General features: G+C 37.2%; 1 protein-coding gene across 1 annotated transcript; it reads left to right on the plus strand.

Annotated features, from left to right (window-relative positions):
* Positions 1-289: 289 nt before the first annotated feature.
* On the plus strand, positions 290-22,955 carry gad3 (glutamate decarboxylase 3). Its single transcript, XM_026941178.3, has 15 exons — positions 290-418; positions 3,344-3,485; positions 6,086-6,328; positions 6,446-6,536; positions 7,649-7,761; positions 7,881-7,996; positions 9,561-9,640; positions 9,727-9,781; positions 10,075-10,191; positions 10,293-10,357; positions 12,566-12,644; positions 12,723-12,872; positions 15,115-15,222; positions 17,899-17,988; positions 18,867-22,955. The coding sequence occupies exons 2-15, from the start codon at positions 3,359-3,361 to the stop codon at positions 19,038-19,040; spliced, it is 1,608 nt and encodes a 535-aa protein (XP_026796979.1). The 5' UTR covers positions 290-418; positions 3,344-3,358; the 3' UTR covers positions 19,041-22,955.
* Positions 22,956-27,694: the final 4,739 nt, after the last annotated feature.

A 27,694-nucleotide genomic window follows, 5' to 3' on the forward strand; every position in this document is an offset into this window, starting at 1 on the left:
GAGAATAAATTTACAGAGTTTAAGTGCAGCGTAGGGACTCGTGTCCTTTCAGCGATTTCAGCACAGCCATTAAGTGAAGCAGACTAAAAATTAGTTTTTATAAAACTGATACTGGAAAAAAGTTTGATTCATGTAGCTTTAATTCGGAGGAAGAAGGGTTGCTTATGTACGCAACCACACACACAAACAAAAGCAGGCGGAGGGCAAAAAACTCAACACCCTTAGCACTCCACCCTTCTGCCTCAGATCATAAGCAGGTGAGGGACACGCCCAGGTTTTTTTTTTTTTTTGGAGGTGGGGGGATGAAGGTTTAGGTTTCAGCTGAATAGGTGATAAAAGTGCAACACTTTGCATTCGCAGACAGACTGATGTTTTTACTCTGAATACTCTGAAGATTAAACCATTTTCTGCTAAAACGGTGAGTTGTTGCTGTTATTCTGATTGCTATAACTCTTTATAACAACAGTGTCACCCTACACTGGTACACATAGCAGATATTTAATCCTCTTTGACTAATTTTGCACTTTTGGTAATAACTTTAAGAGTGTATTATCATGAGTTAGATCATTTTTTCAGCACAGATATGTGACAGTTGTAAGTGTTTGAGGTGCTTAAATAAAAAAGCAACAGCAATAAAAAAAATGCAAAAAAAGAAATAAAATCCTGCTATTAATAATACTGAAGTGTTAGTAATTTAGTTTAACTTTTGACTAATGAAGCTCTATGAATATTGAGTTTGCAGTTATTAAGAGTGTAGTAATATATTTATTAACATTTAGGAACAAGTAAACAACATTTAGGAACAGGTAAACAAGTAAAAATCGTATAATTGGAGTTTTTTAGTTTGATTGATTGAAAAAACATTAGTCAATTCAGGTGAATTTCATTAACATTTAAACAAATGTCAATTATTCCATGAGTTAACTTACATTGTTGCATTGTTAACTTTATTTAAAGTTTATTACTGCTGAAATTGATGCTTTGTTAATGTTGACTAATGCAGTAAGCAGTAATTTATTACCATAAATTGAAGAAAATTACTTTAAATCATGAAAAGTTTCTCATTTAACAAGAGAAAAATTCTGAAAACAACGGATACGCCAAGTTAAATAAGTGTGTTAAATTAACGCAAATTTAAAATAAATAATGTTATTCGACCAACACTGATTGTTTAGTTGACTTGAAAAAGGAAAAAAAAGTTATTTTTGTTACGGCGTGTTTTTATTTTGTTAATACATATTATTTTTTTACAATTTGGGAGTTTTAATATTGGGCAGCACTCACAGCTCCAGGATTCCGGGTTCATTCCTGAGCTCGGAATACTGTCTGTGTCGAGTTTTGCACATTCTCCCCGTGTCCTTGTAAGGCTCTCCGGTTTCCACCCACCTCCTAAAAACACGCTGGTACATGAACTGGCAACTCTAAATTGCCCCTAAGCATGAATAAGTGTGTGATCTGTGATGAACTGGCTTCCTATCCTGGGTGTATTCCCACCTCATGCCCAGTATATTCCCGGGATAGGATGCAGATCCACTGTGACCATGACCGATATAAAATACTTACTAAAGCTGAATGAATGAACAAATTTTAGTGTTGGTAAACTGTCCAAAACAAAAAGGTTAGCGAGTAGAAGAGGTGAAATGAAGTCACAGAGCACTAGCAACCTCTAAACATAAAGATATCATGGAACATTCCAGACTCCTCTCTTTTATCACGGAAAATTATAGCAATCATTTTTTTCTCTTCGGCTCCTGAATAATAGAGGAGCATTAAATTAATTTAGATTAAACCTTTTCTACAGCTTCAGCCTTTTTCCACATTCATAACCTTTCACTAAGAGTAATTCCTCATATTCATAACGAACCCCTCATGCCTTTTAGAAGAGCTTTTCTCAAGGCTGTCCTCTGAGTGCCTTTGTTAAATTCCCCCTCTGCACTCGGGGCTGGACAGGAATGCCAAATCAATCTACTAATTTTGAATGTGTCTGAGGGCCACAGAATGTATAGTTCTAAAGAATATGAGGTTTCGACTTCAATCATACTCGCATGGCAGAAGTCAAGTTTTGAATTAATTCTCGCCGAGAAGGCCGCTGCTGTAAGAACGTGGAATGTAAAAAATAGGTGGCTTTTTTACTTCACTTTAAATGTTAGAGTCAATAACAATGTGAACAAATTTCAGTGATCTCCATATAGATGGGAAAAGGAAAGTGCCATCTTTACATCCCCCTCGTTTTTTGCGTGAAACCTCTTTTACAGCTCTACAATTTTTTTCATTTTTATTTAATGGATTTTTTTTTTTCATTTGAATCCCTGTTTCACCATCCAAACTAAACCCTTTTTTACAGATTTTAACTGCATCCTCGTTGACATGCTTTACTTCATTTATGCTCACTTGAAGTTTTATTTAAGGCAGCAAAATTTCAAGCAGGTTCAAACTATTACGCAGTTGGCTGTGAGCAGTCAACAGGAATCAGGAAAACTGCTAAGTGCTAAAAAAACAAAGCTGGAAGAAGGACAATAAAGATATCAGCATGTTAAGACCAATTTCCATCAGTGAAAACCAACAGTCAGAAAGACACGACCAAACAATGGCAGGAGGATATGTGACTAGCAAAAGGCTAAATCTAACAGCAGGAGAAGAACCCTTATTTGCTTTCTTTATTAATATATTAGCAAATGCTAATTGATCATTTTTGCTACTTGTAGAATTAAGGTTCAATTTAGGAAAATTTATATTCACTCATTTGGCAGATGCTTTTATCCGAAATGACTCACAACAGACTACTTGTGTTATACGTATGACACATTTCCTTTTTGCATTTACCGTAAAATACCGCTATTGCGAATGTAATGAAAGAACTGGGGAAAAAACAGAAGCCGTAATTAGAAGAACGCACAAGGGTTTGTGCAATGAGCTGAGCAGTTGCAGTTTAAGGGTTCACTCAAGGGTCCAACTGTAGAAAACTTTGCAGTCACTTGTCTGATGAGTAGCCCAGAGCTGCAGACCTGACTGCTGAGCCGCCACTGCCACGGGAACTCGCATTGCAAAATAAGGGCTGTATGAACATTTGCACTCAATTTGGATACATGTGCATGTAAATATACAGTATATACATATGTTAAGGTGGTGGTGAGCATAAACAGGGTGGAGCCAAAGCTGGTATGAACAAATCAGTTGCCTGTTCAGAGGATTTTCTGCCTAAATTTGTGCAATTGTTTAATCGGAATCATGCTTTTTTGGATTCTGACTCAGTTGATGAGTCAGCTTCTTGTGCTTATAGACATAGACACAAGGACATAGACAACACTGCTAATATAACGTTGAAAGTGTGTTGCTGTTTCAGAATTCAAGGAGCTCAATGGAAATCAAACAGGATATGAGTGAACTCCTGAGCTGGAGCAAGCAGGACGGAGATCCCTTCAAAAACACAGAGCAGGCTGACGGAGGCTGCAGCACCACCGACTTCAGCAGCGTCCACGGCAAAGGTGAGGCGTGTCACGATGCACCAGATGAAAAGGTGCTGAAAATCTCCGTCATCCTCATTCATAGGTTCAGCCGTCACTGTAGAACACACATCTGTCAGGATTATCCCTCTCTGTAATACTGTGTTTGTATTTCTCAAATGGAAGATGTTCTATTGTGCCACCAGCAGGGAAGGTTAATTTCATATGCATAGAATTAATGCAAAATCTATCTGGATTCGAGGTCGTTCATTATCCCAGCTTCAAAACTAGACTTTACTAGAGAAGATATAGAGTGTTGTCAGTTTAATGTGAAAAAGCTACACACTTGGGAAATTACTTCTATGGCCAGCATCCAAATGGCTTTCCACTCCTGACTCTTCGGTTTATTCAACTGGACTTACATTTGTTTGCTTACACTGATGTGAAATTTGATCTGTTAGAGGCTTAATATTACCCAGCTGAATTGCTGTTTATCCTGTCTGACATGTTTGAAAGCACTGTGTTCCAAAAAATCTATTAATTATTCAATCATGTAATGTCAACATTTTGTGCAATCAGTGATAAGGATGGCTGATATAGAAGAGCTGCCCTTATAATTTTGCTCCAAAATGCCCAAGAACTCAATCAACTATTGCCACCAAAGGTTTGCCTACAACATATGTCACATCAAATAGTGTCTCAAATAAAAGGGTAAAAAGAAAAGAAAAACAACAGGACATCTGTGAAGCCTCGAGCTGTTAAAGCCTGTTCTCTGTACAGTGGTTTTGGACGAACTCCAGTTAGAATCTCATGAATAAAAATGCAGGCAAACTTGATAAGTTTTGAGACTTTTATCTCCGTGCATCTAATAAAATCAGTTCAATGGTCAAATATTTCAATTGTGACCTCATTCCAGAAGCATAAGAAGATCTGACATGGCTGTAAATAAATCAAGGAGAAATATGTAAAATATTACATTTATATGTTTGGCAGGAGCTTTTTTCCAAAGCAGCGTAGAAGTGAAGCAGATATTAACTCATATATAAAGGATTAAGAATCTAACTCAAGGGTTTAACAGTGATGCTCTGGATGTGCTGGGTTTGATCTCACAACTTCCCAAGAATTAGCACTTCACCCGAAATGACAGGTGCAGAGGCCACACCTTCTTCTATGGGACTGACAGGTTTAGAAGCCACACCTCCTTCACCTGGAGCTAACAGGCAAAAAGGCCATACATCCCTCTTTAATACTGACAATTATTAATTATTAATACTGATAATTCTTATCTATGACTTTGAGGCACAGATGCCACACTTTTGACTGACAAATACAAAGGCCACACCTCCTTATCCATGACTGACAAGCACAAACGCCACGCCTACTTTACTTAAACTCAGGCACAGAGAGGCTTAGGGGGCACAGGGTAGCTTGTTTCTGACAGACTTGATTAGTTGTAGTCCTAAGAATTGTGTGTTCTACTTAGTTTTATGCTCTCATTGGGGTGGTACTCTTAAGGGCGCATCTCCCGAACCTTTCTGTCTTTCAGAAGTTGTCTTTCAGAACTTTGTCTTTAAGAAGTGAATTTGGTGTTTTTAGTGTGGTGTACATTTAGTGTAGTGTGTAAGTTTACTTTAAGCAGCAGATGTTTAAAGGTACATTATGTTGACTTTCCCAGATGAAAGACATAAGTACAATAGACAAAACCACCATAGTGACAAGCAAAGGTATATTTAAGTACCTATTTTGAGAGCGTACTGAACAGTGGGACACTCCCTGGTGTCTACACACTTTTCCATTAGTCTGATGTTACAGTGTTTAAACAACAGGGAGTCTCGACCTTCAGGAGAACCGCTGAAGCCCCTTGGCTGAGGAGTGATTTGTCCTGATGACTGAAAAACACGTTTTCTCACCAAGACCTTCTACTAGGGAACCTTCACCGAAGACATTTGTGACTTTTTTTTTTATTCCTTAAACCAATGAAACTTTTTGGTGCCAGTTCAGTACTACAGATTTCTGCTGTGTGGGTTTCAGTTCCTGCTTCTGATTCATATCAAGAAGATCTAACGGGGGGTGACAACTTCATGATTTTGCTAATGTTGTTATTATAATTAATGTTATTTCATTTATCCCACAGTGTTTTTGAATTCTGAATTCTAAATGGTCAGAAGGTGTTGATTAATTTTCTATAACAGTAGCTCTGACAATAGTGCAACTGCTAATCACAGGTTTATATTAATGTGCTGATGCTAATTTGTTATCATTTCTACAGTAACAGTTCATTGGTAAGGGACTTGTACTCTCCACATAAATGGATTACAAAATAGTTGATATGGTGAAGTTTTCTGTAAGGAAGGAGTCTCCAGTGTCAGCGTTTGTAAGAATCAGCGCTGTAACTTTAGGTTTTCCTACATCTTCAGGACAGGACTTTACACTTTGGGTGTTTGGTTAACCAAACAACACTGTCTGTCAACGTGGTGGAAAATGAGCAAGAACCAGAATCAGAAGTTCTGTTGGTTCCTCTTTAGGCCTGATCTTGTTCTTGAATGTGTGGTGAAAGATATCTTTGGTCTTTATCAGTGTTTAAGTACCAACAGATTACAAAAACATGGAAATTAATCGAAAGTTCTCCGTATTTCACTTAGATCTCCTTCCTGCAGAGAACAGCGAGGAGCTGACCAAACACTTCCTGCAGGAGCTGCTGAACATCCTGCTGGCGTACATCAGCAAGTCTATGAACCGCAGCTCCAAAGTGCTGGACTTCCACCATCCGCACCAGTTGAAGGAAGGACTGGAGGGCTTCAGCCTGGAGCTGCCAGAGCAGCCAGACAACCTCGAGCAGCTGCTGGTCGACTGCAGGAACACGCTGAAATATGGAGTTAAAACAGGTTTACACACATGCAGTAAATAATGCTAAACCTCTCTCTCATAGATTCTTTGTCGCGCTCAGCACACTTGTACAGAGTTCCTGTCCTGACCTTCCTTTTTTGTTGCTAAACCTCTAGGTCACCCACGATTCCTCAACCAGCTCTCAAGTGGACTGGACATCATTGGACTGGCAGGAGAATGGCTCACCTCGACTGCGAACACAAACATGTAGGATTTCAACCATGCTCTAGATTAAAACAGGATTAGCGCTAATGAGTTTCAAATTGGTCTATATGATTATCTTATTTTTGAAAAGCAATGAAAACTGACAAAGTTTCGAATAAGCCAGCGTCCATGGCCCTATTTAATATTAACCAAATATAATCATGATAATTAACTGCTATCAATGTTTTGCATCTTCTCAGCATAAAGGAACAGACTGATCAGATATAATATATGTGCAATTTTAAAATATTTCCCTATTTTTAGATGCAATGCAAAAAGAAGACAAACATCAATCAATACTGTATGGTATACTTCATAGTTTATGTGTAGGTTCAGTTAATAATATCTAAATTATGTTTACAAATATTATATAAATTAGGTAGAAGTATTAATGACCTCATGACCTCAAACATGACCTTAGGAAGTTCCCTAAGGCCCTGGGAGTATAGAACCCTCAAAACATAGTTTTTATGTAGGTCCTAAGAACAAAGTTTTGGGAATATACGTACTACCAGCATAGGGTCTTGGGAATAAAGGTCTTAGAAGCAGAGTCTCAGGAATACAGGTTCTAGAAATATAGGGTCTTGGGAATATAGGTCTTTAACATAGGGTCCTGGGAATATGGGTATTGGGAATATAGGGTCTAGGGAGTATAGAGTTCTGGGAAAATAGGCCCATGAGAATATAGGCCCTAGAAACATAGAGTCTTTGGAATGTACAGTCTTGGGAATGTAGAGTGTTGGGAATAGAGGGTCTTGGGAATGAAGAGTCTTGGGAATATAGGTACTAACACTATAGAGTTTTGGGAATATAGGTCCTAGGAACATGTGGTCTTGGGAATATAGAGTCTTTGGAATAAAGAGTCTTCGGAATGTAGAGGCTTGAGAATATAGGTCTTAGGAAAATAGAGTCTTGGGAATGTAGAGGCTTGGGAATGTTGAGTCTTGGGAATAAAGGTACTAACATTATAGGCTCTTGGGACTATAGATCTTAGGAACATCTGGTCTTTGGAAGTTAAAAATTCTAAAGACTCTCAAATTGTTCAATAGCCTGTTGTCTTTTATTGTTTATTTATTTGTATATTTTGTCTGAAATATGTGACTGTGTGTTTGCAGCTTCACCTATGAGGTTGCTCCAGTGTTTATCCTTATGGAGGAAGTCCTTCTGAAGAAAATGCAGTCCATCATCGGCTGGTCTGAAGAGGAAGGAGACGGAATCTTCTGCCCGGGTAACGTCACAATAAAATACTGCTGATTTATAAAAAATAAAATATAGCTACAATGTTTGAAGTTTATTTTCTGAAATTACTGAAAAGTGTTGGGTTTTTTTTCTCTTGTTGTTTCTCAGGTGGCACAATATCAAATCTCTACAGCGTCCTGCTGGCCAGGTATCACTACTTCCCGAAGGTGAAGACTGAAGGCATGCAGGCGCTACCTCGCCTTGCCCTGTTCACCTCCGCACACGTGAGTGTACACAATTCTAGTCTCTTCTGTTCTTTTTTATTCTATACTCTGTACTCTAATTTATTTTATTGTTGTATTCTATTTTTATTCAATTTTATTATTATATTCCAATTCATTTTATTGTTCTGCTCAGTTTTGTGCTGCTACAGACAATTCTATTCTGTTCATCCTATTCAATCCTATTTTATTGCTCTATTCTAATTTATTTTCTTGTTCTAGTCTATTGTATTTTCATTCTATTTTGTATTATTTGTATTTTCTATTTTCATGGTTATATTCTAAGCCATTTTGTTTTCTATCTAATTCTATAATTAGTTATATTCTGATCAATCTTATTGCCTTATTCTATTTTTACTCTATTTTAATGTTTATTTTAATCCATTTTATTCTCCTGGTTTTATTCTGCTCTGTTCTACACAGTTCTAGTATTATGCAAAAACACAACAGTAGTAACTAGAACCTTGATCTTCTTATAGTCAAATAAGTTCACCACGATTAATTTTGCAATGGTTTAAAGCATTGTCGGGTTTGTGTTATTGTTGGCGGATGCACTCTCTTTTTCTGATTTTTCCTCTGTTGTGATCAGGTGCTCTCTCACTCCTACACTCACTCCTACACTCCCTCACTCCCACGCTGATCCACATGCGAGGTTACTTATATAGCTGTGCTTTTATAAATGCTTCGCTTATTAATGTTTGCCAAACATTAATCCCGCCGGGCCGCAGACCTGCTTCTTCACCAGGGCCGTACTAAATTTTATTAAATCAGACGTCCAGCAAGACCTCCTAACAGTCAGCGTAAACTGGTCATGCTCTTATATTCTCATGCTGCTCTATTCTATCCTACTCTGTCTTATTCTACTCTGCTGTGTTGTACTCTATTTTATTCTTGGTTCAGTTCTGTCCTATTTTTATTTTGTCTAAAATTAAATTGTATTCTATTTAATTGTTTGTTATATTCTATTTTTATTCTATTTTGCTCTATATTCTGTCACACTCTCTTCATAATTTATTATTCTTAATGAATTCTTTTATTCATTTCTATTCTGTTTTATATATATATATATAAATATGATCTATTTTATTCTATATAGTCATATTATATTAAATTCTATACTATTTTATTACATTACATTTATTGCTAGAAACACATAAACCTCTCATGTCATGATATAATGATTGTGAGGTTTGATGATTTTATTCTGTTCTGTTGCATTTCGTTCTATTTCATTTTTTAAGTCCTATCCTATTCTATTTTTTTATTTTGTCCTATTGTATTCTATTTTAATGTTTTCTATTCTATACTATTCCTAGTTTATTTCCTTGTTAATATGTCCTGTTCTTTTCTATATAGTTCAATTCTCTGCAATTCTATTTTATTTTATTAAGTCCTCATTGAATTAATGAATTGTGATGCTATTTTTATATATCGTTGTATTCTTTTCACTTGTGTTGTTCTATTTCACTCTATTCTACATGAGCCTACATTTGATTATGTGCACTGATGTGAAAGTAACTGAAGGAGATGCTGATTGTGTTCGCCCTGTTTCATCTTTCTCCATTAGAGCCATTATTCGATCAAGAAGTCTGCGGCGGTTCTCGGGATCGGCACTGAAAACGTCATCGCCGTGAAGTGTGATGAAAGGTGAGAATCGGCCCGGTGCCTGTGACTTTCTGTGCTTGGGCTCGTATCCAGATGCTAACAACACACTGCTTATGTCTGTTTGTAAGGGGCAAAATGATTCCAGCAGAACTGGAATCCAGCATCATGGCAGCAAAAGCCAAGGTGGGTCAAACATGCTAATATGGCTAACAATGACCAGAAGCTATTTTAGGGCAAAATTATCATCAAAAAACATGAAGACATGTTCATGATACGTGATATGTAGCACAGTGTTTGGGTTTTTACTCCATTGTCAGCCATATTGGCATTACGCTTTAGAAGTTTGATAAAACTGCATTATTTGTGCCCGTGACATGTACAGTGACATCACAGGAGTTATCATTATCATGCTGTTGGATAATTAAGAATTAACTATGACTTGTTGCTAGCTGAAGAACCTCGATCTGTCTCCACAGGGTCTGGTTCCGTTCTACGTGAACGCCACGGCAGGAACCACGGTCTACGGAGCCTTCGATCCTTTCACGGACATCGCAAACATCTGTGAAAAATGCGGCCTGTGGATGCATGTCGATGTATTTAGCTGATCTAGATCATTTTCCATACATGCTGAAGAACAGAATAATGAACGTGTGAAGCGTTGATGTTTATCACAGGCAGCTTTTCACTCTTACAGGCAGCTTGGGGAGGCGGATTACTGCTGTCCAAGAAGCACAAGCTCAAACTGCAGGGCATTGAGAAGTAAGAACGTTTACCTACTTTAGGTAATTCCTTTTACTTAATAACTTTGGCTTTGGCTGAAGGTCCTTTAAAACATATTATACAGTAAGTTATTTAGTATTTAATATGTCAGTATGTATTAATTACATGTAATACACAGGTTTGTACAGCAGGACTACAGTGCAATAACTGTTCATACTGTATATGACACAATCTCTATCTGTTTAGTGCTCCAAATATTTGTATCTGTATTCAAATTTAAACCCGAAGTTGGTGTGGCCTTAACCCGAAGTCTTTTTTTTTTTTTTTTTTTAAATAATTAAATATGAACTCTACAAATACACCCCTGGAAAATTACTGAAAAATCCCCGGATGTAGAAATATCAGCGGTGTCAGCATAGTGTGCGAATTCTGGCTATGACTTTTTAGGCTCTTTAGTTGGTTCTTCCCAAAATATAAACAAACTAGAATTTAAACCACCACGACCCTGACCAGGCAGCTACTAAGGATGAATGAATGAAGGCTGTAAATACATTGCCGCACATTCATGTTCATGTTAATGTACGTGATCTTTCCTTGTCCTAGATCTGACCACTCTCCTGCATGAACGTTAAAAACCTCCCACTCAGGATCCTGGTCCCCAGTGCGTACAGTTTAAAGTAGTTGTATTTTGCGTCATTGTAGCCACTTTTCTGATGAAAAGATGAGATTTGTTATGAAAAGGAAAGAATACACTGAGAGTCCTCTGTAAACACCTTTAAACACTGTTTTCATTGTCAATTTGGAACAAGTCATCAGTTCACTAATCAGATCTATAAAAGTCTGAAAGCGCTCCTCTTTCTCGATGAGCTGCCTTCAGCTAAATAATTTACAAAAATGCATAGTATTGGCTGTGACAGAGGATCTGCTACAATGATTCATGTTTAAAAACCGGATTCACTGTACTACAGACTTTTTCTCATACATTATTCAGTTCTGCTACAGTATTTTTGAGTGCTTGATACGATGTGCTTAAAATACTGCTGTTGTCGAAGCCTGCTCTAGCACACCTAAACTTTTGCAAAGTAGTTTACAATCTTGAGCATAGCCGCCGCCCTTATTGCAAATGAACCTGCGCTCCTAATGTAAATGGACCCACGCTCATCACGTAAAAGAATCAAGAAGGTCTGAGTACTCCTGTTGGTAATCAACATTTGGTCCCATTTTGTCCTAATCAGTCGTCAGCTTTCATTTCAATCTATCATTCATATTTTTCTGACTCAAGTATTAATGTCATAATGAACATTTTGCTCTTGTGGCTTGTCTGGATTCAAAAAAGGAATAAAAAAAAGTTTTGACCTTCTATCAGATTATAACACACCTTTCAGACACACATGTCTATACAGGACAAGTCTTTAAAAGCAAGCTCTTAACTTCACGACTAAAATAAAGGACAGTAATACGAATTGTATGAATAAATGAATTTATACGAATTTGTATTTGACCTTGTTGAATCTATGGGACATTCTCAAGGTTTTCTCTCTCTCGACAACTAGAAGCCATATTTTATCTGATGTAAAACGTCAAGCTAGAGAAGAGCTGAGTCATTCAGGTGAAACTGGGCATAAAATTAAAGCAGAGGACCTTGACTTTGCCCACATCCCTCTGAGTCAGTTCATATTTGTGTCTAATATCTAAATGAAGATTATGAATATTTAAAAACCTGAGGCAGAATGATGGCATGGACTGAATGCTTCTGTCAATCAAAAAACTTGAAAGCTTAACAATGAAGCAGGTGGAGGTCACCCTGGATTTGATATCCATTTGCGCAGATATTTTTCACACGCATCCATAACATGCCATCAGCAGCGATTGAGAAGGCGCATGGAAAAAACAGGTGTGGGCGTAATGAACGGGATTATATACTGAGTCATCCTTTTTTCTCTTCAAAAGAAGGGAAACTAACAGAAGATAGATTAATCAAAGTAGAAATTACACAAAAGGAAAGATGAACTTTTTCAAGTTTTTTTGGTTTGAACAAAAGTGTTCTGTTTATCGATTTTTGTACTTGGAGGAAACATGAAGCCAGTCAAGCATTACGGACTATTAAAAAAAACTATGTTTGTCATAGTTTTAGCCCCACATCGTTCTTATTATTTCATCGATGAGACCACGTAATTTAACACATTTCTCTGCGTTAATCTTTTTTTCTCATCGAGCCCACTGATAGATTGTTCTCTATCTCCTCAGGGCTTCTTCCGTCACCTGGAATCCCCACAAGATGATGGGCGCCCCGTTGCAGTGTTCTGCCATTCTGGTGCGACAGAAGGTCAGTCAGCTCATATTTATTCAAAACCTGAACCACATTTTGGATCAGATGATTTACCCATCTGTGTGCTGATGTCAGGGTCTGTTGGAGGCGTGCAATAAGCAATGCGCTGAGTATCTCTTCCAAACCGACAAGCACTACGACATGTCGTACGACACCGGAGACAAGACCATCCAGTGTGGGCGGCACGTCGACGTCTTTAAGCTTTGGCTCATGTGGAAGGCTAAGGTACCTCAAGGCATTCTCTTTCCTCTATAAGAAAATGTACTAGAAAAAAAAATGATCAAATTTACAAACTGATAGTTCATATTAAGAACAAGATCAGAGCTCTTAGCACTAATAAATAATCTATTTTTATCTAGTTATTGTCAATTATACAACTGAGATGTACATTGTATAGCCTATTTACATTAAAATGGACATATAGACTTAAAATGAACATTCTAGGAAAAATATAAGAAGAAAGTGTGCATGTAAACTTTTCTAGTCTTTACATTTGAACTAAAACAGATGAGCAGATGACTGATTTTTCCCTAAACGCCTTTATACACACAAACAAAGCCTTCGTAGCTGCAGTAGTTACAGTCATGCTCCATAGACCATGAATTTACTGTTCAGAAAAAAATCCTCTTACCTATTTGGTTTGCAAAACATTTTTAATGTATTCAAATCTTCCAAGGCCAAACCTCCAGCTTAAAAAAAAAAAAAAAAAAACTGTGACAGCAATCAAAAAGAGCCTAGTTCTGGCAACCCTGGTGTTGTTCTTATCCGGATCTGACCTTTATTCAGACACAATGCATTAAATTCGTTTAAACTTGTGTTTCTCGAACAAACACTGCAGCATTATAGGAAACTCCACACATTAAATATGTTTATATTGAAATGATGCTGGTGCTAATTTGTTAAGTGATGACAGTCAGGTTTCCTTGTTAGCTATTAAAGATAAGAGGACATCATAATCTTTTCTCGCTCAGTTTTCAGTCCCAGAATGCAATGCTACTATAAACATTATGGCAGAAATCTGGCTCGGCTAGCGATCTACAAGGTGACTAGCATGATGGAGTTGATGGCTGTATTAGCATGAAAGTTGAACTTCACTTCCTTTAGGAAGAGATGATGCAAGTACTGCCACCACCATCATCAAGTAGCCAAACTGCATTGTGGGTAATGTAAGGAAACTGTTAATCAGAGTGAAAATATACAATGAAAGAAGTTTAAAGCCAAAAAAATTAATCTTGGACGCCACTGAAAATCACTAATTAATATTTATGTTATGTTCAGGGTGGATTCAGTGGATGTTCAGGGTGGATTCAGTGGAACTGTGGCACCAAATTCATAAAACAAATAAAAAACCACTTTTTTTTTACCCATATCAGGTCATATCCGGTGGATATTAAGGTCAGTGCCTGGTCAGGCACACAAACAGAGTTCAACATCTGAGTAAATACTAGAAATTTGACTTGTAAATGAACACAAGAATGAAGTACCTAGAGAAGTAGGGGATCCAAAGAATCTAGGAAAAACAAGGAACGAAAACACAAGAAACCCGGGATGCGGAATGCTAAATCACAGCTTAGAATGAAGACTCTGAACTGTAATTCTGATTATTTTGATATTTAAAGACATTTCTATGACACGATCTACGATATTTACCTGGGTTCATTAGCAAACTGCCAGGAATAGTGTAGTGATGCAGTTCAAAACAAATACAATTCAAATTAAAATAAAAAATTACCACTGAAAAAAATGGGGGAAAATTACAATCTGTAAAAAATAGTAATAATAATTTAAAAAAACTTTATAATTTTAAAACTTTAACATCAAATCAGCTGCTTCCATAGTTTTTTTTTTATGTTATAAAATGATATCTCGATACCCACAATATCTTAGAAAAGTGTATTACATAATTTATCACGATATTGATATCGTATTGTCATATCTCCCAGCTCTAATTCTGACAACGGTGACAATTCAGAATGGTTCAGAAGGTTATGCTATTCAGAAGGCTCGAATTTTACAAAACAGCTTTTAGAAGACAAATTGCACATTTTGAGTGTTAGTGCTGCTTTTATTTAACTATGTAGCAGTCGTGCTGATTTCTGGATCGAAAAATAAAACCTAATCTGACCAAGAGGGCAGTCATGTTTTTGCTTCAAGTCACGCACAAAGCGTTCTGTCCTTGAGCATATTGTTTGATCATCTAATGTGCTGATTGTTATGTTTCACACACTGTGCCTCTGGAACATTCTCCTTACAGTAATTCCTGTTTTATATACAGAACTCTGGGAGCAAAGACACACGAATATTAGACATCATGCAATAACACGAATGCTGATTCACATTCACTCAGTACACACAGGTTGAAGGAAATGGAAGGACAGTTCAATAAACATGACGTCCAGCAGGGAGATGTAAAGGTGTAAACGTGAATGGAAACACTGATGTTAAGTATTGACCCAATGCTTTTCAGGGGTCAGAAGGTTTCGAATCGCAGATCAACCACTGCCTGGAGAACGCTGAGTATCTTTACTACAAGCTGAAGAGCAGAAAAGATTTTCAGCTGGTCTTCCATAGCAAAGTAAGTGACCAAAGATGATGCGTGTAATTTTTTTTTTTTGGACGAATAATGGTACAGGACAAGCTACGACTAGCTAGCTGATCTGATTCTAGCTACAGCTGTCAAAAGAGCAAAACTGGCTGTGCTGTTTGGGTGGGAGGGGCATACTCTCTCTCTCTCGTCAATCACAGCAAAAGTAGCCAATCGTAGGCATCTGCGAGGTCACATATGCAGAAGAGGGCAGATAGTACATTCCTCCGAGTGTGTTTAACTGCCCTGTGATGCAGCACGAGTTTCACACAGTTCTAGTATATCACCTGGTATTAACAGAATATTGCATGTTTGGAACATTATTCGCACCAACACTACGCAATTTGAGATACGGCTCAGGTTTTGTTTTTCATACAAAGCAGGAAACCATGGCAACTTGACTTCCATTTAAAAATGTTATTCTTTTAAATCCTGCATTTCACTGAAATATCTGCAATCTGTCCTTTTTCCAGGGGCGGAAAATACTTGAGTAACTGTACTTTGTTACTGTACTTAAGTACTGTTTAGGATGATTAGTACTTTACTCAAGCATTATTGAAGTTAAATATTTCTACTCTTAAAAAACGGGTAAATTTACAAGAGAAAAAACTTACATTTCCAGATTGACCTTCAGAGTACTCTTTACAAATCTCAAACGCCGTAAGATTTTTCTTTTTTTTTTTTCTTTGTAAAAATGAATCATCAAATCTAAAGATAAGTACATTAACTCGAAGTTTCATAAATTAGTTAGTTAAGATTTTTAAATTAGCTTATTAGCTTAGCTAGCTAGTTGTGTTTTGTAAATTAGTTTGTTAAATTATCTAGCTAGTTGAATTTTGCAAATTAGCTAGCTACACTATATTACCAAAAGTATTCGGTCACCCATCCAAATGATCAGAATCAGGTGTCCTAATCACTTGGCCTGGCCACAGGTGTATAAAATCAAGCACTTAGGCATGCAGACTGTTTTTACAAACATTTGTGAAAGAATGGGCCGCTCTCAGGAGCTCAGTGAATTCCAGCGTGGAACTGTCATAGGATGCCACCTGTGCAACAAATCCAGTCGTGAAATGTCCTCGCTCCTAAATATTCCACAGTCAACTGTCAGCTTTATCATAACAAAATGGAAGAGTTTGGGAACAACAGCAACTCAGCCACGAAGTGGTAGGCCACGTAAACTGATGGAGAGGGGTCAGCAGATGCTGAAGCGCATAGTGCAAAGAGGTCGTCGACTTTCTTCACAGTCAATTGCTACAGAGCTCCAAACTTCATGTGACCTTCAGATTAGCCCAAGTACAGTACGCAGAGAGCTTCATGGAACGGGTTTCCATGGCCGAGCAGCTGCATCCAAGCCACACATCACCAAGTGCAATGCAAAGCGTCGGATGCAGTGGTGTAAAGCACGCCGCCACTGGACTCTAGAGCAGTGGAGACGCGTTCTCTGGAGTGATGAATCACGCTTTTCCATCTGGCAATCTGATGGACGAGTCTGGGTTTGGAGGTTGCCAGGAGAACGGTACATTTCGGACTGCATTGTGCCGAGTGTGAAATTTGGTGGAGGAGGAATTATGGTGTGGGGTTGTTTTTCAGGAGTTGGGCTTGGCCCCTTAGTTCCAGTGAAAGGAACTTTGAATGCTTCAGGATACCAAAACATTTTGGACAATTCCATGCTCCCAACCTTGTGGGAACAGTTTGGAGTGGGCCCCTTCCTCTTCCAACACGACTGTGCACCAGTGCACAAAGCAAGGTCCATAAAGACATGGATGACAGAGTCTGGTGTGGAGGAACTTGACTGGCCTGCACAGAGTCCTGACCTGAACCCGATAGAACACCTTTGGGATGAATTAGAGCGGAGACTGAGAGCCAGGCCTTCTCAACCAACATCAGTGTGTGACCTCACCAATGCGCTTTTGGAAGAATGGTCAAAAATTCCTATAAACACACTCCTCAACCTTGTGGACAGCCTTCCCAGAAGAGTTGAAGCTGTAATAGCTGCAAAAGGTGGACCGACATCATATTGAACCCTATGGGTTAGGAATGGGATGGCACTTAAGTTCATATGTGAGTCAAGGCAGGTGACCGAATACTTTTGGTAATATAGTGTAGTTAGTTAGATTGCTAGGTAGAGAGATAGATAGATCACTTCAGAAAGTTTTGCATGTTAGCTAGCTAGTTACATTTTGTAAATTAGTTTCTTACATTATCTTGCTAATTAAATTTTGCAAATTAGCTCATTAAATTAGCTAGCTAGTTAAGTTTCATAAATTAGCTCATTAATATAGCTAGGTAATTTCTTAATTTGCCTTAGCTTGTGCTCAGCTCTTTTCATCAGTTAAAAATATTTACTTTTTACACTTAAATGCTTGAGTATGATTAAACTTGGACACTTTTTTTACTTCCACACAAGTAGATTTTTGCCTCCAGACTCCTACTTTTAATTGAGTTTTTGAGATTTTTACTCACATAGACAAGTTTTACTGTATTTTGTATGCCTGCCTGTTTCCCACAACATGCCATTTTCTTTTTTCTCATAATTATTATTATTATTATTATAAAAGTACAATAATTTTCACATTACACTGACACGTTATGAATATTACCTGAGTTATCACACATCTCGTGTCGAGTGAGCAGGTAACAACTCGTCTTTCTCTACTGTCTGTTCAGCCTGAGCACAGTAACGTGTGCTTCTGGTACCTGCCGAGCCGAGTGAGGAACATGTCCCCAGGTCCTGACAGAGACAGAGAACTTCATACGGTGAGAAAATAATGGAATCCCTCAACTTATTATCCAAAACTTCCCAAAATAATGGAAAGTGAGAAAACCTGTTAGGTAGCTGACAGCTGCGTAAAAAAGATGTAGCGATAGCAGAGCGGCCGTGTTCCCACACACATCCCTAGCACAATTTAACACCACCCTCAATCTCACTCTCAAAACAAAAATATAGATAAATAATACGGGCACGTTGATGCATTGCTGGTGTTTTGTATTGTATTTGGCAACTTTGCACATGTGCACATAACCACCACGTCTATCACTGCACTGTTGAATTCTCGAATCTGATTGGTCAGATGTTTTCATTTTCAGTAACAGCGACTCTGGAAGTAGTTCTGGCAGGAAGCCAGGTTTATATTAATGTGCTTGTTCTAATACATATATTATAATATAATATAATAACAACTCATTCATTTAACAAAGAAAAATGTGTGTAGTCATTGACATGGTGAAGTTTTCTGTAAAACTTTTAACATTTATGGAAGGAGTCTTCAGTATCAGCGCCTTGTGACAGTCAGAGGTAAAGCTGTAACTTCAGGTTTTCCGACATTTTTAGGAGAGAAATAAAGAGAGGCTGGTGAGGGAACGAGTGTTTATAGCTGCTGTAGCGTAAGTGAGAACAGGAACTAACTTGTTTATGTAAATATAAATGGATAAAAAGTATCACGTGTCATTCTTTAATATGCAAAAAAATTTAATCGTTGCCAAATTGCTGAGGTATAAGAGAAATAAAACATCTCAGGATGTGCTGTTATAGGAAATTAATCAACTTCACATCTAAGTTTTAATTCATTGTAATACATGGAGTCAGATGTGTTTCATTGATGAGAAGTTGAAACTAATCTCTATTTTTTTTCCAGATCACTTCAAAGATCAAAGCCAAGCTGATGGAGAAGGGCGTGGCCATGATCGGCTACCAGCCTCTGGGAGAAAAGCCCAACTTCTTCCGCTGCGTCTTCTCCAACCCGGCCACGCAGAAGCAGGACGTGGACTTCCTGCTGGACGAAATCGCATGCCTCGGAGCTGAGCTTTAAGAGCTAACGAGTCGGAGTCGGAGGCTCGTTTTACTGTTTATGGACACAACAGATTAATATTATTTTCGGGGTATAATATAATTATGAAGTTTTCATCTGTAGTGCGGTGCAGAGACTTAAACTAATTTGCACGATTTGTGTCACTTTACGTCGTTCGTTTGTGGGAATGTTAGTATATTCAGTATGAGATAGTGTAATATAATTAAGAATGCACAAATAATTTTATTTGTCTACATGAAGTTTTTTAGTATGCATCATACTAAAAGTCTGGGACCTCTAAAAATCTGCACGTGATCTGACTTTAATTCCAAATACTACAATTCATGACTAGCTAATATTAGACACTTTAAGGCATATGAGCCACTTTAAGGCAAGCTTCAAATGCTAGAGCACGTAAACAGGTGTTCTAGCATGACACCCTGATAGCTGCTACACGGTGCTGAGTCAGCTCCCCAGAATCTCCCACAATGCATTGCATGTGTGTCACTTTAAACCTTGAGAAATGGCTCAGAGCGATGCCTCCGTTTACCAAGAAAATATTTCACTGGTTTCGTAATAAACTAAAGCTGAGATTTATCCGCAACATAGCTTGAGTTCATATGGCTTTAGCGTCCCAGTGTGCAGTTTCAGGATGTAGAGCACTATGCATTATGCATTTTATGCGCTAACTCCTTATTAGCTGATTAGCTAACAGCTTATGTTAGCGTAAAGTTTCCTTGTGTGTGTGTGTGTGTGTGTGTGTGTGCAGGCTCCCAAATGACATTTTTTTTAGTTATAGTTCTCATTAAAAGTTGTGGGTTCTGTTGCAGGAAGAAGATAACATTGTGAGTTAAGTCTTTTAAATGCTAAATGCTAAACTTAGTGATAATTCATAACAATCTTTCTCACAAGCAGACAAGCAGAACTTATTCAAAGCATTAGTGCTTCCTATCGGGTTGCAATTGTGGTAGTTTAATGGATTGTGGTGTTCTTAATGGTCTCTGATAGTTTATTTATTGTTATTCTGATGCTAATCATCTACCCATGGGTTCCACTTGTATTTAACAGTAACCAGGAAATCTTTACGTTTAAATTATTATAGATAGAGTAAAAACCTGTTCTAATTATTCACTGTATTTAAAAACAATGTTAAAAAGGAAATGACATATCTTCATCTAAGTAATGTGTGAGTAATGTGAATATTCATGCAGAAAATAACATAAGGATGGTTTCGGTTTATGAAAAGCTCAGACTCTGTCCCGCAAGAGATGTCCTTGTATCGCACATAGCGCAAATCAGAAATGCGCGCGCACCATGGTTAACTTGTTTTCCACAGACGGCGAAGACTGAGAAAAAGAATTTTTTTTTAAAAATCTACATTTTCTCATGCCTGAACAATTTGGGAATAATTTTTTGTGTGTTGTAGTTGGGGTTGAGGAGGTTTCCTAAAACCTGGCAACCCTGCGCACAAGCTTCAAATTCCAAATGAAAGACTTCTCGCACTTGTACGACTTTTTTGTTTTGTCCTGCGGAATCGCAGTCCCAGTGAACTCACCTAGATGAGCTAGCTTTACGCACAAGGAGAGCTGGGAATGGGAATTCCCATCATCATTATCCATGGATCCTGCAGTACCCGAAAAATTATTTTGCTTGAGTAAGCGGTTTTTACTCTCATACAGGAGGGGCAGGAGTTTAGACAGGTCTACAAAATGAACTATAGGAATGAGCGGGATTAATCAGAATTCCTTCAGGTGGGAATTTATTTAAAAAAACAATCCTTCCCATATCTTTAGCCCTGGAGAATCTACATGAAACAGTCTTAATTAATCAAAATATGTATCTGTCTGCTTGTTTTCTGATTTTTTTGCACTGTGACTGTCCCACACTATTTTAGATTTTAAAAAATGGGCTGCATGTCACATGTGACTGACTTTCAATTGTTGTCTATGTGAGTTAATTTCGTTCGTGTGATGTGAGAGATGCTGCTGAAAATTGGATTCGTCACAGTGATATATACGTGAATATTCAGTGCTACGTGGGAATTTTACTGTGTCGCCTGGAAATGGTGTAACTGAAATAGTTTTTACTATATTTACTATATTTCAGTAAATATAGAAAAAACTATATATGTGCCAAAGGATGCTGGATCTGTTCTTCTCACTGTAGTGACTCATCTGGCACAGAAACTGGATTTTTATTACAGTCTTTGGCCTGGAAATGGAGTGAATGTTGACGTTAAAAAATGAGAAGGCATTTTTTTTAAGAAAAAAAAAGCAAAACTGATTAATGTTAATGGGAAAAAATGAGTTTTCTTTTCTTATATGATTGTTACAGATTAATCGTACAATATTACCAGAGACACGGAACTAAGAAAGTGAAAAAAAAGTCTCTTTCGATTTTCAGATTGTCAGGTTGTCTTTAAAATCCCTAGAATATTCATTATCATTATTTTTTGCTAGCATTTTTAAAGTAAATGCTTATTGTTGACCAAGACTTCTAATGACTTTAAACTCATCTCTTGTATATTATTGTTTGGGACACGCCCATTAGGTGAACCATTAAAACAGCGACATGCTTAAAAAGAGTGTAATTCGACACATGTTCCAGTTCAGATGTGGGTTTGACTTGCTCTGTCAGGTAAAAACACACAATAGTGGTCACCTGCTCTTTACTATAGGCTTCTATTCAAGTGCATTATGGTGCATTGAATAACGTGGAACAAAACATTCACAGAGCAGGAAATGGTAACAAAGGGATTTCTAAAGAACACAGTCAGGCACAGAAAATGTATACAGAAAATGTCTGATAGAAGTTTATACGTGAACAAAATTCAGAACCGTTGAGGTTCTCCTTAGGAGTAAGTGACTTCGAAATGTCTTTATTTTTTATTAGAACTTAACAGAAGATCAGATCACATTTTGTGAGCAAGCACTTTTATGGGTCCTTTGGTTGTCCCTCAACAAAAGTGTTAATTATCCAATGAACCCTTAAAGAACCCTTGAAAAAAAAAAACATTTTTCTTCTAACCAAAATTGTAATTATGGGTTACAAACTCCAATTTTTTTGGTCATTCTTTTCATCTTAATACCGAGAACCTGATATTTAAAATGTAGCTATCTTGCTACTTGGTACACTCTTAAGTTCTTCAAGGGTTCTTTGAAGATTGACTGGATAATTGGACAACTGAAGAACCCCTAATTATTCAATGCATCCTTAAAGAACCCTTGAAGAACCCTTTTTATGTAGGTGGTTAATCATGTGGTACAAACTCCAAATTATTGGAAATTAATTTCGTCATTTATAAATTAGCCATCTTGGTACACTCCTAGGTTCTTTAAAGGTTCATTGGATAATAAAGGGTTCTGACAAGGACATATTCTGTCCTAAGGTTGACCAGTGAACCCTTAAAGAACCTTTAAAGAATCTTTTTTTTCCAAAAGTTTACCAATACCAAGATAGCTAAATTTTAAATGACAAGTTCTAGATGTTGTGATGAAAACAATAAAGAGTTGTAGACAACTGAAGAACCTTTTCGTTATCCAGTGAACCCTTAAAGAACCCTTGAAGAACCTTTTTTATGTAACTGGTTAAGTGTGTAGTGCAAACTACAAACTAATTGAAATTATTTTTGTATTTTTTGGTATATACTTAGGTCCTTCGAGGGTTCTTCAAGGGTTCATTGGATAATTAAGGGAAATACTCTGTTGAAGGTTTCAAGGGGTTCACAGATTTTATCTTGATATGGCTTGGTAAAGGTCTACTAATATATTTTCTTAACATTTAGAATTATTTAGTACATTTAGTATTTATACTCTGTAGTATTTTAATGTATTTTGTGCTTCAGTTTTATTTTTTAATGGTGTACTTTGGGAATATTCATGTAGAAGGTCATTGAAACATCTGAATTAAAGTTGCTTTAGGAAGCATCACCCATGATGCACGACGTCTGTGAAGGTGTTTAATCGTACAAAAATTCCTAAACTCCATTTCAGATGTAATAAGCAAGCGCTCTATCTACGGCAGATGATCTGAGTGAGAGTGGATGAGTGCTTTGAAAATGCACAGATGGGCAATCTGCACCGTTTCATCAAAGGTCTCAATTACTGCAAGTGGATCTTGAATTTTAAAGATCCGAATACGAACCAAATGTTTCCAGCTAACAATTTCAGGCTGGCAGAATGCAAAATCACACTTTCTTGGAGTTCTGAAAACGTTCTTATATAACTGATGTTAGGTTTTTTTTGGAAACACTGTGTAGCTAACCATTACTACATGTAGGACGTTGATAGAACATTGTTTTTGTAAGGAATAAATCACTCTATGTTGTGCTGTTATAGGAAAATAATCATCAACGGAGGAGGCGTTGAAGCAGAGTTTCGTTCCCAAAGCGAAGGTGACTATTTTCCTATAACAATACATCTTAAAGTGTTTTATTCATCTGATACCACATCAATCTGCCAAGAATTATTTTATTTTATTTGCGATTTTATTTATTAAAGATTGACACGTCAAACTTTTTATCCATTTATAGTTACATTTAATGTCCTGGAACGTCTGTAAAACAAGTTAGTTCCTGTTCTCACAGTCGTTCTTTTACCATCCTCTCTTTTTTCTTGAAGTTAGAGGGTGTGTCGCGCCACTAAATAAAATGCAAAATGAAACATTTCTCCTGACGACGTGTCAGAAATATTACAGGTAAAGTTACAGCTTTACCTCTTACTGTTACAAAGCACTGGCACTGGAGACTCCTTCCATAAATGTTAAATAAACATCTCTTTATAAAAACTTTACCATATTAACGATTACACTTTTTAAATCTGTTTACATGGAGCTCCTGCCTTATAAATTCCTGTGAATGAGCAGTTACTATAGAAACGATAATGTATTAGAAACAGTGCATTAATATAAACCTGTGACAGTCAGAGCTGCTGTAATAGAAAATTAATCAACACATCAGAAATTCAGCACTGCCGTGGTAATAAATAATGTTACAGCCTCATAGAACGTGTTGAATACAGCATGTTGAATGCACGGATAATGTCCATGTGCAGTGCTCATTAGAGTTCCCTGCTAATAACCATTAGGGTATTAGCGCCAAACCCTGAAATAGCGCTCTGCATATTCATTTATGTAGAGTGCTGTTTCATATGTTAATTAAGTAAATTAACAGATTACATCTCAGCCTCTTATGCAGCACATGTGAGCTGCTTTGGTTAAAAATGCCTGTTGAATGTGTAAATGTATTTTAATGATTTACTCATAATGAACTGGGGAAAGGCGGTGTGTTACAGAGACCTGATCGCAGCCTGCTAGTACCATCTGCTGGTGAAAAGGGAGAAGTGCAACACAATAGTGGGATTTTACTCATCAGGGAAAACTGTTCACAGTTCAGCTCAATAGTAGTCCGAGCTCCTCAGAGTTCAGCAAGTGACGTCAAATCAGCATGGCCACTCACAGCATCAGTAACATACACAGCAGCACTTCTTACCTTTAAATGAGTTATACTGTACGTACATAAATGCTTTTTTCAACAGTCCATGACATAAAAATAGACTTTACATAAACCAGAATTTACTTGTATGCAGATAGGAAAGATAAAATATAAAAATATGAAAATATGGTGAAAATATGATATAAGAGATACAAAGATTGGTGGCAGAAACAGTACGACTGTATTTTGAAGAAGATGCAGATACGCACTTTAGACCCATCAACATACAGACATATTCACTTGTTAAATCTATAACACTGACTATACAGTCTGAGGAGGAAAATACACATCACTCATCACTGTTAGCTGGCTAGCTTAATGCTAACAAAAGATGAACATGGAAGCGTCCGTGTTTTTTTTTTTCTCACTTTGTAGCTCGAATGCACGAAGGCTGGAAATGACGTCAATCTGAGCTCTGAGTTCTGACTTCCCACTTCTGAGGTAAGCAAAATCCAGCATTAAACCTAAATTGGGCGTGGCCTAAACTGAAGGCCAATTGTTTTTTCTTTTTTGAAAGTTTCTTGTTGAGTGTTGTGGTTTTTTTTTTTTTACTCCTGGTTGTGCAGTTATTTTTTTTTCAATTGTACCTGCCCATGATATTTTCTAGAACTGAGTTTCTCAAAATTGAAACAAACTAGTAACCGAATTTAAACCACTGCAACCCTGACCAGGCAGTTACTAAGGATGAATGAATGCATCGTTCACTTTAGAGGTTAAGGAATGGAACGGGGTCTTTCTTTGTCCTACAAGCTTCATATCTGACCACTTTTTTTTGTTGCATCTGTTTAGAACACATTATCCGCTGTACTCGGTTACATGTCTAATGTTTATGTTGATCAAGAGCTACTGAGACGCAGTCAGCTTGGGAAACTTTCTGATGATGCAAAACACAGCTTAAAATGTGAATGAGTGTGTGTGCAGTGTGCAACCCTCAAAATGGTGGCTGTATTACATAACCCCGGCCATCATTAAAAAAGAGTCAAACATTTTCTTGGTTAAGATGTTAAACGTCTGGGTTCCTCCCATTCTCACACTGACGTATGCGTAGATATAGTTATGAAGAAATGCACACGTGCAGAAACCAGATCCATGTGGAAGACTACACATTATTCACGCTATTTTTGTCGAGTTTGTGGCTATGCTACAGTTAAGTTAATCAGGATCTACACTTAGTGGCAAGCTGTAGTTTTATCTAATTAACACATTTTTATGATTGAAAAGTCAAGACAATGTTTTTCACATAATGAAATAGAAAAAATACGGCAGTTAATCTGATCTTGCCGAGCTTCACCGGCAAAACTCACAAATCTAAATGGTTAATAATTGGCTCGTGATATTAGGCGATTAAATAAAAGAGAACAGTAAATGTCAGTTTAATCCAGTTTATTAAACTAGTCGTGACATGTGTGTTGTTCTGCTGACTAGCTGGAAGGACAAATTACAGAATACACCAACGCACCACGCAATGTTCATGTGTAAATACAAAACTCCACTCTGTCATTCCTACACGCTTTTCTAGCACTAGCACTTCACAATTACTTTACATTGCTGGAGAGACACTGATTTCAATCATAATGCAATCTAACACGTCCATACAGTTGGCATGAGCTTTTGTCACTCTTGGTTTGGATTAAATTGTAGTTAAGGATGTAAATTTCTCTATATTATATTTCTATAGATTTTATTTAACCCCCAACTACTCAGATTTGATCTTGGTTACAAAAAAACGCATCTGTGATTTAAAAAAAAAGAAGAAGGAAAGAAATGCAAATGTTAACAGTGTTTTAACAAGCTTGTCAGTACCTGAGATGACCAGCTGGTGTTTGTTCAAATTTGATTTTTTATTTCTTTTTTTATCGCTGTCATGTCACCCACTGAGATGTCTGGTCTTGGATTGAAAATAAAAACTCTTTCTGCGCTCATTGCTTTACAAAACTGCCTGCAGTCACAGAGGCGAATTAAATACAGTGCTGAGCAGTAAACACCATTACCATTGCTGTGGATACTGACTATTTAATGTGCTCCACTTTGGAGAAATCAATGAGCGAGTCTATTTAACGTTGTTATTCTACATCAAAATATTGCCAGAGGCTTTTGCATGGGGGTGGGTGGGGGCGCAATTCTTCTGACAGCACCGTGCCATTAGGATTAGAATCGACGCCTGGCCGTGCTGCTGCCATCATTCACGCAGGAGGTGGCTTTTCATATATGCATTTTCAAATTAAATTTCAAATTCACATATAATGTATGATTTATCGGTGCCTCTGAACGCAGCACAGTTTACACTCGTCCATCTTTGCGTGTGCTATATATATATATATATATATATATATATATATATATATATATATATATATATGTGTGTGTCTTGCGTTAATGGTGTGTTTAAGCCGCTTTTCTACAGCTGATTTAGCAACACTGGGCCGAAAAGAAATAGCACATGCTACTACATCTGGACAACAGCATCAATCACAGACTGCACAGCTTACAACTTTTTTTTTTTTAAACGAAACTGCCAATGTGTGCAGTTTAGCTGAATGTAGAAAGCATATGCAGATTAATGAGCTGTGCTCAGGCTGTGTGTGCATGTGCGATGGTGGACACGGAGAACAGCAAGTGCATACTGATAAAACAAACACACACACACACACACAGGTTGAGGGCGTTAGCTGGACATGTGGAGCTGGATCTGTCAGCATAACGCAATAGAGTCAAAAATAGCTGGAAGTGTAGAAGATTGGAAATCTGTAGAGGCATCGTGTCCAGTTATAGCTACGTGATAACACATTTCATTATCAGTGCTGTCTTCTTTTTATGTTGAATGGTGACCTTGATATGACATTGATCATATTTAAAAAAAAATAAAATAAAAAAAAACACACAAACAGGCACTTTGTGGGCCATTTATTACTATAAATGCCTGTTGTGGTTATACCTTCGTATAATGATTTTAGAAATCTCAGAAATTCATTTAATGCAAATTTTTGGACTGTCCATATTTTAGCATTTTGCCTAAACAAACAGTGGCCTCATTTAAAATAAAATTAAAATTAAATTAAAAATGAAGTAAAATAATCACAAATTTAAAATTAGACTTTAAAAAAAAAATTTGGAATTTCATTAGGATATAAAAGCTTGTCATTTAATTCGGCATTAAATAAAAATCTTCAGGGAAGCACTGCTA

This window comes from Pangasianodon hypophthalmus, chromosome 21 (assembly GCF_027358585.1).
Source record: "Pangasianodon hypophthalmus isolate fPanHyp1 chromosome 21, fPanHyp1.pri, whole genome shotgun sequence".
In the NCBI taxonomy this organism is placed as follows: domain Eukaryota; kingdom Metazoa; phylum Chordata; class Actinopteri; order Siluriformes; family Pangasiidae; genus Pangasianodon; species Pangasianodon hypophthalmus.